Source organism: Cyrtonyx montezumae, unplaced genomic scaffold (assembly GCF_038088225.1).
Source record: "Cyrtonyx montezumae isolate F1298 unplaced genomic scaffold, pur_monq_1.0 scaffold_16, whole genome shotgun sequence".
Classification (NCBI taxonomy): Eukaryota; Metazoa; Chordata; class Aves; order Galliformes; family Odontophoridae; genus Cyrtonyx; species Cyrtonyx montezumae.
Window position 1 is genome coordinate 9,719,002 of NW_027071892.1, and position 15,637 is coordinate 9,734,638.

The window sequence follows — 15,637 nt, forward strand, 5'->3', positions numbered from 1 at the left end:
CCCCCCCCCGGCCCCGCTCCCGGCCCACCTGCGGCGCAGCCCCGACCCCGCCGGGCGGAGCGGAGCGGCCGCAACGCGTCACCTCGGCGCGAGCCGCGGATCGCCCCGCAGCCAATCAGCGCGCCTACCGCTTGCTGACCTTCTCCTCACAGCCAATCAGCGCGCCCGCAGCTCGCCGAGCCGCGCCCCCAGCCAATCGGCGTTAGCCCTTCCGATCGGCGCGGCGGGCGGAAGCTCGGGCTCGCGGGGTGGCTCCGGTGCGCGGCGCGGCCCATGGAGAGCCCCGGGGACGAGGATGACTTCACCGAGCGGTTCGCCGCCGAGCTGGAGGTGCTGGCCGAGCTGGAAGGTGCGCGGGGGTCCAGGCCTGCTCGGCGCTGCTAGGGCTGAATGGGCACAGCCCGGGGCTGGGGTCGTGCGGGTCCGGAGCTGTGCCGGGAGCTGGGCGGAGCGGCCCGGGGAGCCCACCCGTGGCACTAAGCGCGGAGCCGGGCTCTGTTTGGTGGTGGGAGCGAAGGCGCTGAGCACGAACCGGAGCTCGGGAGGATCTCCCCCTTGGAGATCTCCAAAGCCACACGGACGCGGTCCCAGCCCCCTGCTGGAGGTGTCCCTGCTGGGGCCGGGTGGTACCGCAGACCCCCACAAGTCCTTTCCCAACTCCACCGCCCTGAACTCCCTTCCAGATTACCCATCTTCTCCGGGCCCCAAAGTCTCCAAGTTGCGCAGCAGGAAGCAGCCGCAGGACGAGGCCGGCCCGGCTCTGGAGCCCAGCACCAGGAAGAGGAGCCAGGACTGTGCCCTGCACGCGTCCCCGCTGCCTTCTCCACCCGCAGAGTTCCCTGTGGCAGTCAGTAAGGTTTCTCTATTGGTGATGCGGGGACTTTGTGGGTCCCTGCTGTATTCCAGCCTGCTCCAGGCTTTGCTCTGTGCTGTGTATCTCATCTTTCTCCCACCTCTGTGCCTCACACAGCTCCAAAGCCAAAGCGGCAGCGGCTGGAAGCGGTGAAGAAGCTGAACTTCGGTGGGGACAGTGAGCTGGTCCCCGATGTCCTCCAGGGCACCTCCACGCTAGTGCCTGGCTCAGCATCACCCTCTGGTCCCCTTGCTGCCAGGTTGGCCGTGGCTTTTTGTGTCACTGAGCTTTACATCTGCTCACTGATGCTGTGGGATCTCCATGGATGGGGTTTGATTGCTCCTTCTCTCGCCCTGTGCTGAAGGAGCCTGGCATTTTCCAGCCCAGAGCTGGAGGTGAGCGGCCTGGAGCCCCTGCAGAGCTCACCGCCCACTGAGAACCCAAAGCGCGTCCTCAAGCGCCCGCCTGTCCTGGGGGACTATATCAATGTGACATCCAGCGAGGGCACCAGGGTCTTCATGGCCATGAGAGACGATCCCTTCCACACAGGGCTGGAGGTAAGGGGACCAGCATCTAGTTCAGGAGCTCTGATGGAGCATGGACCATGCGCTGAGCATCGTATCCTTTGTTCCTCACAGCTTCGTGATTCTGTGGGCTGGAACATGTGCCGGCCGCTCCATCTGTTGGGGGTCCCCTTCTCCTACCTGAAGGAGCAAGCATTTGAGGAGGTACTGCTCCCTCCTGCCAGCCCCCGGCCCCGCTCACCCTTCATCAGGGGTTGGTGGGGCATCCCTGACCCCTTTTGCCCTGTTTGTGCCCCAGCACCGGAGGAGAGCTCTGGAAGCATCACAGCAGTTGACAGAGATAATAAACAGGTGAGGTCTGGGCAGCTCCTGTCCTCACCACGCTCTTGGTTGTGAGATGCTGCGGTGGGTCTGGACGTGAGATCTACATCTGCCTGCAGCATACTCAGCCTGGGAGGCATGGGATGAGCTCCCAGCTCTGCCTCCTTGTGTCACATGGCATGTGTTCACCCCTCTTTGTAGCTGCCTGGAGAGCAGCCATGAGGCCATGGAGCAGCCTGGGGACACGGGTGAGGAGGAGTCTGCGCCCCACTGCCTCTGGGTGGACAAGTTTGCTCCCCGACGCTACGTGGAGCTGCTCAGTGATGATGTGAGCTGCCAGGATCAGCAGGGTTTGGGTGGATGTACTGCTTTGTAACTCTTCTTTATTGCTGTGTGTGGTTGGGTTTGCTGTGAAGGAGAAAGAGGTACATTGGTGGTGGCTGTTCTGGTTTGCTTCTCAGTACACAAACCGCTGCCTGCTGAAGTGGCTGAAGCTCTGGGACACAGTGGTGTTTGGAAGGGAGAAGCCTGTGAAGAAGACAAAGCCCAGTGCCGAGGCTCACCCCCCATTCAGGCAGCCCAAGGAGCAGCAGAACAAGTGGAAAACAAAGGTACAGCTCACAGAGGAAATCCTGGAGGCTGAGCTGGACCAGCACAAGAGACCCAAGTACAAGGTGAGCAGGGCAGGGCACAGAGCACGTCCCTGTGGTGTCCCCCAGGCCCCAGCACTGGAGAGGAGCAGTGTCTGTCATTTCTCTCCCAGTAGAGATTACAGCCACATTAGATGGGCTGGTTGAGGAATGAAGTCCCTGTCTGTCAGAGTTGGACTTGGTTTTTCATTCACTAGGGACAAACATGGCATGGCTTTGAGCAAATGTTTCTGCATAGACAAGAGCAGGGGTAACACACCCAAGCCATTTTACAGCTTTGCTACATCTGGTGAAAGATTATTAAAAAAAACAGGAAAACAAAAATAGATACTAGGAAGTTTCTTGGGAGTATAATTCAAGGGGTTTCGTACACCTTTTTCTCTTGTCCTATAAATATGCACATATGCATGAGTGAGACCAGCTGGGACGGCTGTCACCCCTGGGAGCTCCTGTTCCATTTTCCCTCCTGTGCTGACCTTCTCCTGGTGTCTTTACAAACACAACCAGAGCTGAAGGCAGAGCTGTCCCGCTGGCAGCGTGGTCACCCCGTGTCCCCTCTCCTCTCCCTGCAGGTGGCCCTGCTGTGTGGCCCTCCTGGCCTGGGGAAGACCACGCTGGCACATGTCATCGCGCGGCACGCGGGGTACAATGTGGTGGAGATGAATGCCAGGTGAGTGCTGTCACAGCCCTGCGAGGGTGACCACGCTGGGGTGGCACTGAGCTGAGCTGAGCTCATGTCCCACAGCGATGACCGCAGCCCGGAGGTCTTCAAGACGCGCATCGAAGCTGCCACCCAGATGAAGTCAGTGCTGGGAGCTGAGGAGAAGCCCAACTGTCTGATCATCGATGAGATTGATGGCGCACCCACTGTGAGACCTCACCCGGGCTTATGTTGTTGAATCACAGGATGGTTGGGTTGGAAGGGACCACAAAGCCCCCCAGCCCCACCCCTGCCGTGGGCTGGGTGCCCCCCAGCAGCTCAGGATGCCCAGGGCCCACCTGTGGCCTTGTGCACCTCCAGGCTCTGAGCATCCTGTGCCACCTCCCTGTTGGTGCAGCCCAGGATGCTGTTGGCCTTCCAGGCTCATGTCTGGCTTCTCATCCACTGAACTTCTGACTCCTACCCCGCAGGGCTGCTCTCTGAGTTCTTTTCCCAGTTTGTACATCTATCTGGGATTGCCCTGACCTAAGTGCAACGCCCTGTGCTTGGCCATGTAGAACCCTATTAGGTTCACGTGGGCCCGCTTCTCAACCTTACATCTGGCCACTTTTTGCTTAATTATTGCCCTAAACAGCAAGCACTGTCCCTTCATTTCTCCCAAGGCCTCCATCACTGTGCTTCTGAACATCATCAACAGCAAGGAGCCCGAGGGTGAGACGGCAGTGGGCGGAGGGCGGCGGAGAAGGCGAGAGGGCGGCCTGCTGCTGCGGCCTGTCATCTGCATCTGCAATGACCAGTGGGTGTCAGCAGGGAAACTGGGACCCCTGCACTGAGGGTGGCTCTGGTGTCATAGAATTGTGGAATGGTTGGGCTGGGAGGAACCTTCAAGATCACAGAAACATGGGATGATTGGGTTGAAAGAGACCTTATTGGAACTGTGGATTGATTGGGTTGGAAGGGTTCTTAATGATCACAGAACCGTGGATTGGAAGAGACCTTGTAGATTATAGAACCGCAGCATGGTTGAGTTGGAAGGGACCTCACAGCCCCCCCAGCCCCAACCCTCTGCCATAGGCTGGCTGCCCCCGTAGCTCAGGCTGCCCAGGGCCCACCTGTGGCCTCAGGCACCTCCAGGGATGGGGCACCCACAGCTCTAGGTAGCAGTGTCAGTGTCTCACTGCTCTCTGTCCCTGTTCCAGGTATGTCCCTGCACTCCGACCACTGCGGCAGCAGGCGTTCCTGCTCAGCTTTCCCCGGACAGCCCCATCCCGGCTGGCCCAGCGCCTCGGGGAGGTACAGAGCAGCCCCAGCACCGCTCCCTGTGTGGCTGCATGGCTGGGAGCAGCACTCAGTTCCCTTCCCTGCAGATCGCCCAGAAGCAGGGCATGAGAGCAGACATGGGAGCGCTGCTGGCACTGTGTGAGAAGACAGAGAACGACATCCGCTCATGCATCAACACCCTGCAGGTATGTGTAGGGCCAGGGGCTGGGGGAAGCAACACAAGTGTTATGGGGAGTGGCTGAAGGATCTGGGGTGGTTCAGTCTGGAGAAGAGGAGGCTCAGGGGAAACCTTATGACCGTCTACAACTGAAAGGAGATTGTGGTGGGGGGAGGTCAGCCTCTTTTTCTGGGTAACAGCGTTAGGATGAGAGGGAATGGCCTTATGTAGTCCCAAAGGAGGTTCAGGTTGGATATTGGGAAACATTTTGTCTCCAAAAGAGTGATTGGGTACTGGTGCTGCTGCCCAAGGAGGTGGTGGGATCACTGTCCCTGGAGGTGTTTAAGAACTGTGGGAGACGTGGCACAGAGAGACGTGCTCAGTGGGTGTGGTGGGTTGGGTTGTTACTGGACTTGAGGATCTTAAAGATCTTCCCCAGCCTCAATGATTCTATAGCTGTATTCCTTGTGCCTTGTGTTGCAGTTCCTGCACGGCCGAGGCCAGAAGGATTTGGATGTACGGGTGGTGCAGACGATGAAGATCGGCCTGAAGGACCAGAACAAGGGACTGTTCTCCATCTGGCAGGAGATATTCCAGCTCCCACAAGTTCAAAGGTAAGAGGGGAATCTGTTGACTGGCACATGCTGTGCTGGGGGCTCTTTATTCAGAAGCTGAAGTGGAGAAACATCCTGGACACCAGGCTCTGTTTCAGTAGATTAGTGTGTTCCAGATGCATCCAGTAATTGGCACAGGCTCCCCAGGGGAGTGGTGGGGTCCCTGGGGGGGGCTCAAGAACTGTGGAGATGTGGCACTGAGGGATGTGGTTGGTGGGGATGGGTTGGCAGTTGGATTTGGTGATCTTAGAGGGCTTTTCCAACCTTAATGGCCAGCTGGCTCCACCAGCTCATGCTGTCCAGAGCCCCATCCAGCCTGGCCTTGGGCACTCCCAGGGGTGGGGCACCCACGGCATCTGGGCGGCCTGTACTCACCCTGTTCCTCCCACTGTCCACAGGCACCGCATAGGGATGGATCCCACACTGCCCAACAGTCTGCTGGCAGATGAGGACGAGATATCATACCGTGGGGGGAGGGCCCTCACCGCCTCCTCCCACTGCTTCCTCCGAGTCCTGCACCTCGCCAGCTCCTCAGGGGAGCAGGAGAAGCTCGCCCAGGTTGGAGAGCTGGGCGTATGAGTTATTGCCCTTGCTGAGTGGGGATGGGGTGCAAGGTGCTGGGACTGAGTTCAATGGGACGCTCAAAATCCCAGCAACCTCAGTCCGTCCCTCATCACTCTGCATGGCTACTTGCAGGGTCTCTATGAGAATTTCCTCAATATGAAGCTGAGGGACTCCAGTTTCAGCTCGGTGTGCCTGGCCCTGGAGTGGCTGTGCTTCTCCGACATGCTGAGTAGGGCCATGCTGCATGGACAGAGCTTCCAGCTGATGCGCTACTTGCCCTTCCTGCCCGTGGCATTCCACTTGCTCTTTGCAGCCAGCAGCATCCCCCGGCTCTCTTATCCCAGCAGGCAGCACGAAGTGAGTCCTGGGAACACACAGTGCTGGCGGTGCTCCATTCCTTTTGGGGACGTGGCTGAGCCATCCCTGCCCTCCTATCCTTCCCCACAGGCCCTGACCAAGCTGAACCACATGCAGAACCTCGTGGTGTCCATGGTGTCAGGGATCACACCCAGCGCCCGGAGCCGTGCCGGGCAGCAGTCCCTTGTCCTGGAGGTGCTCTGCCTGCTGCTGGACATCATCGCACCCAAGCTGCGGCCGGTGAGTGTCCCCCTGTGTTCTCTGTGAGTGACTCTGAGCCTGGGATGTGTCCCTGTGCTGTGCAGCCAGGCAGGGCTGCTATATGCACTACTACATCCCAAATTTGGGATTGGCGTGAAATTGCAGATTTGGAGAGGAGGTGCCACTGGGATGCCCACACGTGGGGTTGGGGGCTTGGTGTGAGCAAGGACTTTGGGGACCCATGTTGGGTGCAGTCCCACGTTTTGCCCTAGTGTACCTGCACCTCTGTGCATGTCCCCCTCGGGCTGATGGAGGACAGTCCCCTGCTCTGCAGCACGTGGTGTCCCTAATAGGAAGCAAAACTCCTTCTGCTCTGATCTCCGTGGGTATTTAGGAATTTAAACTTTCCTCCTGGCTACTGTGATCCTTGCGGGTATTTGCTATCTGCTCTCATTCACTGTCTGTGGGTTATCTTGGTGCTGGGATGCTGTTTGGGATGAGCTGTGCTCTCATGCCCCCCTGGTGACCCTGCTCCCCCCAGGTGAACACACAACTCTACAGCATGAAGGAGAAGCAGCAGCTGGCAGCACTCGTCAGCACCATGCTGGCCTACAACCTCACCTATCACCAGGAGCGTCTGCCTGAGGGCCAGTACGTCTACAAGCTTGACCCGTGAGTCCCAAGGGTTGGGAGAAGGCGTTCAGGCTGAAAATAACCTTGATAGTGGATTTTGAGGCTGATTGTTAAAAGGAAAAGCCCTGTGCCTCCAGAGCTCCTCGGGGCTGCTATGTCTCTCCTGGGTCACTGGCAGGCTGGCGCCGAGGCAGGGCTGTGCTGGTGTTAATCAGGTTGGGAGAAAGGAAACGGCTGCCCTTGGCTCCCAGCAGGGATGTCATGAGCTGGCAGCATAGGGGCTGAGGCTGACAGCAAGAAACCCTCGTGTATCACATGCCAGGAGCACCTGCATGCTCAGTGAGCAAGGACAGGGTGTGCTGTGGGTGCTGGCTCTGCTGCAGGCAGAGTGTCTGCAGGGTGTCTGGTGGGCAGGGGCTGTGTGGGAATGAGAACGTGAGTGGCAGCCTTGGGTTTATTGGCTGACTTTGTGTGTTCGTAGCATGTCGTTGCCTCATTCAGCTCTTTGCTGTGCTGGGCCCACAGAGCTGTATGCACTCCTGGACCTTTGGTGACATAGCGCAGACCCGACCAGAGCTGGGAGCAACACTAATGTCTTCCTGCTACAAAGTTAATTACAAAAATTAGCCTCTGTTAAATCAAGCAGCTGTATCTAATTACAGAGCAGTGCTTTATTATTTTCCACAGAAACGCCCATGGGACTGCAGGGGTGGGGGCATGGCCTCCCCCTGCTGCCCACCCTCTGCTGCACAGCCAGCCCCGTGCCATGGCAGTGTCTGTCCCATGTCCTTGTGGCACCCTGAAGTCCCCTCCGGGCATCTCTTGTCAAACAGAGCTGTTCTGGCAGCAGCACCTTTTGTTTGCTCTGGGCTGTCACAAGTGTAAAGCCATCCGCCAGCACTGCTCTGCTGCAGCTCATGGGAAGGGTCGTGCTGCTGCTGGAGCCCGAGCTGCAGTGCTGTGACTTTAGCATTCCCGGGGCAATCTGCTCAGCGCTGTGTGATTTCCTGTTCCTGCACTAAAACCAAGCTGGGAAGCACATAATCTCCTCGGGATTGTCATTGAGCTGCGGGGCAGCGCGGCTCTGCACGTCCCACCTGTTTGCTGGGCATCTTTGCACACTGATGTTAACAGCGCTGACCTGGAGAGGGCAGCAATGGCGAAACTGAGGCATCTCCCCCACGTGGGGCAGGGAGAGGACAGGGCTGGAGGTCAGAGCTTACTGTGTTAAACCCCACTGCACAAGGGCTGGGGCAGCAAGTCCCGCTGAGCTCCACCTGCCCTGCTGACGGTGGATTTTCTGCTCATGAGGGACTGATGTTTTCCCCTCCTCGCTGCAGGAACGTGGAGGACGTGTGCCGGTTCCCCGATCTGCCAGCCCGCAAGCAGCTCACCTACCAGGCCAAGCAGCTCATTGCCCACGAGATCGAGATGGAGAAGATGCGGAGGACAGAGGCAGTGCTGCAGGCACGGAAGCTCATCGAGGTGGGGAGAGGAGGTGGGCTGCTGGAGTGGGGGGGAGGGGGCAGTGGTGGGGCCCTGGCAAGTGGGCTGTGGGATCATTAAGGTTGGAAAAGTCCTCTGAGATCATCGAGTCCAACCAGGAATGAAGTCCTTAGGGCTTCTGAATGAATGGGGTCTTTCCAAAGTGGCAGAGACCCCACGAGGAGCCCCATGGCACAGCTGGAAGGTGTGGGGTTACGCCGAGCCTCTGCAGAGGTACAGCTGATGGCTTTGTGCTCTGCGCATGGAAATCCAGGATTAACCCCCCTCAGTCCCTGCTGCCCCCCCACCGCTGCACATCTGCCTGGGGCTTGCAGGGCAGCACAGCAGCTAACCCAGCAGTCATGGGAAAAAAAACCACTTGCTGTGAGTTAAAGCTCAAAGCCCTTCACCTTTCTTAACTAGCTCTGTGACAAGGTGGGAATTTCACTTCCCCTGCCTGTACACGTCTTACCTGGGTTGCTTCCCTCTGCTCCTTCCAAGGATGCCAAAGCCTGAGCTCTGAGCACTGATGGAGCTGGGGCTGTCCCTGTTCGGTGCAGGGAGTGGGACCAGGCAGCACTTAGAGGTCCCTTCCAACTCAAACCATGTAGCTGTGCCTGCCCTGCCTGGTGCCAGTGGATAATTGGTCCCTGGGAGCCCCTTGCAGTTTCTTGAGGGACACCCATGGTGCAGAACCAGCTCTGGGGGTTTCTTGTTTACGTGGTGCCAACGTGTGGTCCCCATGCAGCATGCCCCAGGTGCTGCCTCGGGCTCAGCTGGTGCTGAACCTGATGACAGATCCTTGCCAGGTCACTGAGGTACTGCAAGCCAAAGAGTTTGCAAACTATACACCCATCATGGTCTTTTTTTTTTTGTCTACAGCTCAAAAAAAAAGAAAAAAAGCATTTATCTGTACCAAAACCATGAAATCTTGTGTTTCCCCAGGGGAAACAAGTGGGTATTTGTGGGTCGGAGGATTATAACCCATGCCTTAAACACACACACACACACACACACACACACACACACACATTTCTGAGTGCTTCCCCCTTCCTGGGTACCCCCAGGGGTTGTGCTCAGAGCTCTCCTCCCTGCAGGAGCCAGCAGGGATGGGAGATGTGCACGTGGGGTCCCGGGGCCCAGCAGCACCCTGCAACCACCAGCAGTGTCTGGAGCACATCGTGAGGAAGGCAGCAGTGCAGGACAAGGTGAGGCACTGTGGCACCCCCATGGCACTCCTGCCCCACCTCCTTCCCTTGCAGCTCGTGCCATTCCCTGCTGGAGATGTGCTCTCTCCGTGGGTATTGCTTTGGGTTTGTTTTTGTTTTTTTTTTTTGTCAGTTTCTGTTAGGTGGAGTGGTATAAAATAGCTGACGGTTGGGCACTCCTCGCAGAGAGGACTTAATTAGTGTTGGTGAGGGTGGAGTGGCCTTTACCCATCAGGGGCTCTGGTGGGGGGATGTCTTTTCAGCTGCCCCATGCCTGGGGAACACTGGTGTTCCAGTGGGAGCCATCAGCAGCCAGTGCAGCTCATGTCCACAAGGACAGGAGCAGCTGCCTTCAGTGTAGCCCAAAGCACTCAAACCCTTTGGGGTTACAGATTGCTGTGCTGGAGCCAAGCCCCGTGCCGTGGGCTGAACGTGGGGCTCTGCCCATCAGCAAAGCAAACATCACGGTTTGTCTTTTCCTCCTGATTTTTGAATGTTGTTTGCATTTTACCGAGGCCTTTCTGCAGGATTTGCATGTGGCTCCTGCTCCGTGGCTTCCTCCCACCATGGGATTTTGGATGGGTCAGTGAGCAAAGAGGGATGGAGCAGCGCTCTGTGGGCAAGGGGAGGCTCCAGCAGCTGCTCTCGGCCATTGCTCTTCGCCCACCTCTCTGTGTGTGCTCTGCACCCGTGCTCTGCAGGGCTGCTCTGACTGACACCTCTTCTGCTTTTCTCAGCCTGAGACCGACTTCTTTGGGCGGCCAATCCTGCGGCAGCAATCAGCTCCAGCCCCGGGTAGGTGGCAGTGGGAGGGGGTGGTGGTGGGACCCCCATGTGGCAGGAGGGGCTGTGTGTGTGTGTGTAGGGGGGAGGGGTGGTTGGAGCGTGCAGTGGGGCAGGGCTTTGTCCCCATGCCCTGCAGAAGCTCAGCCCTCGGAGCGTGATGCCATGGAGAACCAAATGGGCAAAGCTGTGGGGCACAGCGACGTGTGGTTCCGCTTCAACGAGGGGGTGTCCAACGCCGTGCGGAGGAACCTCTACATCCGGGACCTTCTGTAACAGCCAGGGGCCCGAGCCCAAAAAAGGGGAAAGGATAAGCTGACTTCTGGCCTCCTCCCCCTCCCATGGTATTTTTTTTTTTTTGTAGCAATTTGTTTGTTTGTTTGTTTTAATAAAGTATAAAAGTTAATAAAAGCATGACATATTGCTCTGTTTATTTCATTTATAAACCCTTCGCTGTCGTACTGTGCCGGTTGAGCTGCAAAAAGCGTAGAGCCTACAGTATACAAAAAGAGTAGTGAAAAGCACTGAGAACGTTGTATAAAAGTTTTCTCCCTTTACAGGTTCAGCACTCGCTCGTGGGTAGGGAAGGGGCAGAACAAGGGGCAGCACTCCCTGCCCTGGGGAACCCCCCCCACTGCATTAGCCACATGCACGCTGCCCCCTATAAAACCAACCACTTTACTACTACAATAATAAGACAAGATGAGGGTCGGGTGTTTCAGTTAATCATATTAGGAAGCTAGCTAATAAAAAAAGTGTACATTCAGTGTTAATGCGCAGCGCTTGCCCTCAGAGGATGCTGCACTTCCCTTTCTCCACCCAGGGGTTGTTCTTCATCAGCTCTGGGTTCAGGAAGGGGTCTTCGGGGATGCCGTCCTCTATCCACTTCACAAACCTGCAGGGAGAGCACCGTTGGTCATAGAACCTTCCTGGGCCACCCAACCCCTTCCCTTGGTGGCAGTGCTCAGCCTGGTGTGTGGGAGAGCTCTGCCCATCTCAGCTCCCTGCTGCACACCCACTCACTCAGGTATCGTTTTGGAGGACATCTCCCTCTTGTAGGCCAGCTGGTACTTCAGGCTCTCCACCTCCTTCTTCCACTGGGGCAGGTCCCACTCATCCATGGCGCTGGGGTTCGGTGTGGGCTGGAAGGCAGAGCATCCCCAAGTTCCCCATCCCACCCATGGCAGACCCACGGCCCCGAGAGCTCTTGGGATGAGTTTGGGGAGGGCTGCACTTACCTCAGTGGCACGGGGATGAGTGCTCAGTGTCACGCAGAGCCTGTGGGCTCACACAAACACTGCCCTGGGCTCTGTGTTGGATTTGCCTACGATTTGACTGCGAATAACAAACCTGAGGCTGTCCAGGTAGGGGATGTTGTTCTCCTGCCATGGCCCTGAGTGAGGGCCAGGATGGATTTTGGCCACGCACAGCACCAGAGGTGGCTCAGCCCCTCCCCACCCCCCTCTAAGTGGAGCTCTGTACGTGTGTGGTGGGAATGCATTGCAGCCCCCAGGCTGGTAGATGGAGTCACAGTGGGATTGCCACGTCCCAGCTTCACTCCTGGTGGCACTGAACATCACCTGGGGATGGTGGCCCCACGGATGTAAGGAGGGCTGGTGGGGGTATGGGTGGCACTGAAGATCCTGCTGCACTGCACGGCGACAGTGGCCAGCAATGGAATAGGATGGGAATACTGAGGCACAGCATGAGCTGCGAGCACTGCTGTGACTCCAGCTCCCTTCACCAACGCAGGGATGCGTGGCACAAGGTGTCAGCTCCTCCTGCCCATTCCCAGCTGTGACCCCAGCAATGCTGGGGCCGTGCCCCCTCCGCCCTCCAGCAGCCCCCAGTGGTGACCAAACCGGGGCCGACCCCGTGTCCATCCCTCATCCATCCCTCATCCCGGCTCAGCCCCGCGCAGGGCACAGCTCAGCAGCTCCGTGTCTCCGCAGAGCATCCCTGGGAGAAACACTCGGCACAGCCGGGCAGACCCGGTGCCCAGCAGCATCCCTGCTCCCGGCCTCCCCGCAGCTCCCCGGGAGCAGAACCGTCCCCATCCCCGCCCCATCCATCCCGGTGCCGCGGCTCAAACCTCCACTTACCTCGGCTGGAAGAGGTGGCAGAGGGCGCGGGGCTGCGTCTGTCCCCGCGGCTCAGCAAGCCGGGCTGGCCTCGCCTCCTGCTAGCGCTGCCCTCGCTGCTGTCAGCGAGCCCAAATCCTCTGTGTAATCTATTAATGCACGGCCAGTCCAGCTGCCTCCGACACGGCAAGAGCCGGATAATGAGAGCGTCCTCCCCCCTCCGCAGCTCCCGGGGGATTTGGCTCCGCTGGAACGTGAGCACCGCGGGGATGGAGGCAGCGTGCTGCTGGTACCCGGGGCTGCGGAGGCCGAGCTGCTGAAATGGGGCTGCGAGGGGCGGGTGGGACCCCTGGGGACAAGTGGGGACAAGTGGTGGCACCCCAAGAGGGCTGCTCCTGCCTGCATCCCTGCCACAGTCCTTCCTGCATCCCTGCAGAAACATCCCTGCCCATATCTGCCTGCATTGCTTCCACATCCCTGCCTGCATCTGTGCTCAAATCCCTGCCCACGTCACTGCCCAAGCTTTCCTGGGTGCAAGCTGAAGGACCCCCTCCCCTGCCCCCGCTGCCCCCTCCAGCCCCACACCGTAGCTTTCCCACTGTCCTTGTTTTTCCTGCTCTCCCAGTGCTGGCAGAGAGCTGCAGTGGTTTCTCAGGGGGATGGGGTTATTATGGGGGGGGGGAAAGGCAATGTAAAAAGACGAGCAGTTGGAAACCAAACATTGGGTGAGCCCTGCCCCAGCCCCCAGCACAGGCAGCCTGTTGAACCCACCCCGGGCTCCTTAAGGACGACTTTTGCCGTAGGGCACTCCAAGCACTGAGCTGAGCTCCTCCCAGTCACAGCACTAACTCCTGCCCGCAGCTACTTGCCTCAATCTACCCCAAATAGCCGAGCACGGTGTCACCACGCCTCGGGATTCAAATCGTCCCTGAGAGCTGGGGGAAAAGGTAGAAAATATACTGTAGTAACACAGGTAAACCATGTAGTGTCATAGCATAGCGTGGTTGGAAGGGTCCCATAAGGATCACTGAGGGTAAATTGTGATGTAATAATACAATAAATCCCTGCTACAGTGCTACGGGCACATAGTATGCATTCAATACTTGTGTATATATATATATATATATATATGTCATATAAAATGTGAAATATATCCTTTAAGTATAACTGATCAAATAATACAGCATAACACACATAAGTGAGATATAGGATGTGTGATAGATGCTTTCTCCCGGGGTTGGGTGGGTATGGGTTAGATGGGCACAGCTATCCTGTCAGCAGCTGATCTTCAGAGAAAGGCATTTTCTCATCCATAAAAGATTACACCATTAGCTATAGCGTAATCCTCACTATAAAGACTTTACTCTTTGCTGATATCTATATTTATATGTCTACATCTAACCTGCATCTCCATCCATGCAGACACTGACCCATCCCGTCTCCGTGGGCGCCTTCCACCCCAATCAATGGTGCTGCCCTGAGCCTAATGGGCTCCTGCTGTCCTCTGAAGAGCCACGGGGTTGGGATGCAGCCAGAGATCGATGGATGGGGCTGCCAGGGGAGGGGATGCTGAGCTGGGCAGCACCTGACCGGGAGGCAATGGCACCACGGGTCAGGGTGGGACCCTGCTACAAAGGGCCCCGTGGCGTTGGCCTCCTTTGGGAACACGCTCCCATAGGGCTCTGGTCACCTATTAATGAGGCCAGTGATTATCTCGCTGTTGACATCAGTGGTAATCTCCCAGCGCTGCCTCCAAACAATTATGGGAAAGGCTGGGCTTTAGCAATACAACAACACTGAAGATGGCTGATTGGATTTCTGCGGATTTTCTGCCATCTGAGTGCAGCGGGGCCAGGCACAGCCACCAGGCCCCAGCGCAGGGAACAGCAGAGCCACCACCCCAAAGGCAACAACATCCCAAAGCTCATCCCCTGCTACGGGCACAGCAGCCCCAGTGCTCTTCTTGGCAGGATTTGGGCAGTGCCACGTGCACCAAATCCCCCAGAGGGGCTGCGGGGGACCCACGCAGCAGATTGCAGGGCCGCATTAGTTACCCCGCCTGGCTTTGTAGATTAAAGAATTATGAACTCCCAAAGTTTTGCAATATTAATGATTGTAGCCATCTGTTAATCTGGCAGCCAGAAACAAGGCGGGTTGTGCTTTGCTCAGTCTGGTTATTAAAACGTGGTATTTTTGGTGCTGTGGGCAGCTGGGAGAGCTGCTCCTCGGGGCTGGCCCAGCAGCGAGCTGTGTCCTGAGCTGTGTCCCCTGAGCTGTGTCCTGCTCCTGGTGCTGCTCTGGGGGCACCTGCGGGCAGTGGCAGTGCTGGCTGACACTGTGTGATGCACAGCAAAGCACACTAGGAGTGGCATTTTAGGGTGAGAGACCCCAAAGCACCAACCTGCAGCGCCCATCCCTGGAAGTGCAGCTGCTAATTAAAGGTCTCTGTGGAATGGCATTTGAGATAACTCTGTTCTCTGGTACGCACTCCAAAGGGACAAACTCATTTAGCAGGTTAATTAGTGTCCTTGGCAGAAACAGTATCAGCTCTGTCCCAGCCCACAGGGTGGTGTTGATGCTGAGAAGCTCTCCTATAAAAACCCACCTGTGCCTGCGTGGCTGAGGGGCAGGTCCTCATTTTGCACCTGAAAGGATGGAGGCACAGTTGATATCTGTACAGATCCAGAACCATCTCAGCCACATTGGGATGGGCACCTTAAACAGAGCCGAAAGAGATCCATGACACAAGACAGGTGGGCTTCTTCCTTCCATACCATCCCAAGAACAACCCCATCTGTCCTGCAACCAATCAGTGGATTAGCTGTGTATCTCAGAAGCCTCACAGGGATGCATGTAGTCTGCTCATCACAGCCCACCCCTGGCCCACGCACACTGGGTTGGACAACAGCATTCCCATGCCACACTTGAGGAATCTCACTTACTTTCAGCTCAGGTTTCATTTTCAGTGCACACACCCGCTGGCAAACGCTCTATTTACTGTTTGGCACTTGCTTGCAAGACCAGCAGAGTTCTGTTTGCTAAACACAATATCTGGATTAGACAGCTGTGGATGCACATTTTCTACTTCGAACTACATCCTTCAATTTTTAATGAGTTCTGTTCTTCTCTATTATACTTGGAGCAAAGCAGGATAGAAAAACAAAACATAAGATCAGCCATCAATTTACCTTTGGGGTTACACTGGTTGTAGCCTCAAGGCACCAGGAAGATGTTCCTGCTGTGTTGATGAAGCATGGGTTGGAT

General features: G+C 57.0%; 2 protein-coding genes across 5 annotated transcripts; one reads left to right on the forward strand and one right to left on the reverse strand.

The window, feature by feature from the left end:
• Positions 1-256: 256 nt before the first annotated feature.
• On the forward strand, positions 257-10,709 carry CHTF18 (chromosome transmission fidelity factor 18). Of its 2 annotated transcripts, XM_065732765.1 has the most exons (22): positions 257-349; positions 684-851; positions 971-1,112; positions 1,218-1,410; positions 1,492-1,581; positions 1,676-1,728; positions 1,900-2,026; positions 2,160-2,372; positions 2,921-3,018; positions 3,094-3,217; positions 3,672-3,805; positions 4,209-4,302; positions 4,377-4,475; positions 4,931-5,061; positions 5,460-5,619; positions 5,758-5,982; positions 6,073-6,222; positions 6,725-6,855; positions 8,157-8,301; positions 9,399-9,509; positions 10,247-10,304; positions 10,432-10,709. In XM_065732765.1, the coding sequence occupies exons 1-22, from the start codon at positions 274-276 to the stop codon at positions 10,566-10,568; spliced, it is 2,859 nt and encodes a 952-aa protein (XP_065588837.1). In that variant the 5' UTR covers positions 257-273; the 3' UTR covers positions 10,569-10,709. The 2 variants fall into 2 exon arrangements, with proteins under 2 accessions (XP_065588837.1, XP_065588838.1); XM_065732766.1 differs by lacking the exons at positions 10,247-10,304; positions 10,432-10,709 and adding an exon at positions 10,037-10,184.
• A 242-nt stretch (positions 10,710-10,951) lies between these two features.
• Positions 10,952-12,612, reverse strand: GNG13 (G protein subunit gamma 13). 3 transcript variants are annotated; one of them, XM_065732771.1, is made up of 3 exons: positions 12,395-12,612; positions 11,316-11,434; positions 10,952-11,187 (listed from the first exon to the last, which is right to left on the reverse strand). In XM_065732771.1, exons 2-3 carry the CDS (start codon positions 11,411-11,413, stop codon positions 11,082-11,084), a joined length of 204 nt encoding a protein of 67 aa, XP_065588843.1. In that variant the 5' UTR covers positions 11,414-11,434; positions 12,395-12,612; the 3' UTR covers positions 10,952-11,081. The 3 variants fall into 3 exon arrangements, with proteins under 3 accessions (XP_065588843.1, XP_065588841.1, XP_065588842.1); XM_065732769.1 differs by lacking the exon at positions 12,395-12,612 and adding an exon at positions 11,531-11,691; XM_065732770.1 differs by lacking the exon at positions 12,395-12,612 and having other exon boundaries at positions 11,316-11,524.
• Positions 12,613-15,637: the final 3,025 nt, after the last annotated feature.

Bases quoted from the DNA above. Each gene is read 5' to 3' on its own strand.
- GNG13 (XM_065732771.1), bottom strand. From the start codon at position 11,413: ATGGATGAGTGGGACCTGCCCCAGTGGAAGAAGGAGGTGGAGAGCCTG. The intron at 11,188-11,315 runs GTGAGTGGGTGT...CTCTCCCTGCAG, and splicing joins TCCTCCAAAACGATACCTGA to GTTTGTGAAGTGGATAGAGG.
- CHTF18 (XM_065732765.1), top strand. From the start codon at position 274: ATGGAGAGCCCCGGGGACGAGGATGACTTCACCGAGCGGTTCGCCGCC. The intron at 1,113-1,217 runs GTTGGCCGTGGC...CCTGTGCTGAAG, and splicing joins TCTGGTCCCCTTGCTGCCAG to GAGCCTGGCATTTTCCAGCC. The intron at 5,983-6,072 runs GTGAGTCCTGGG...CCTTCCCCACAG, and splicing joins ATCCCAGCAGGCAGCACGAA to GCCCTGACCAAGCTGAACCA.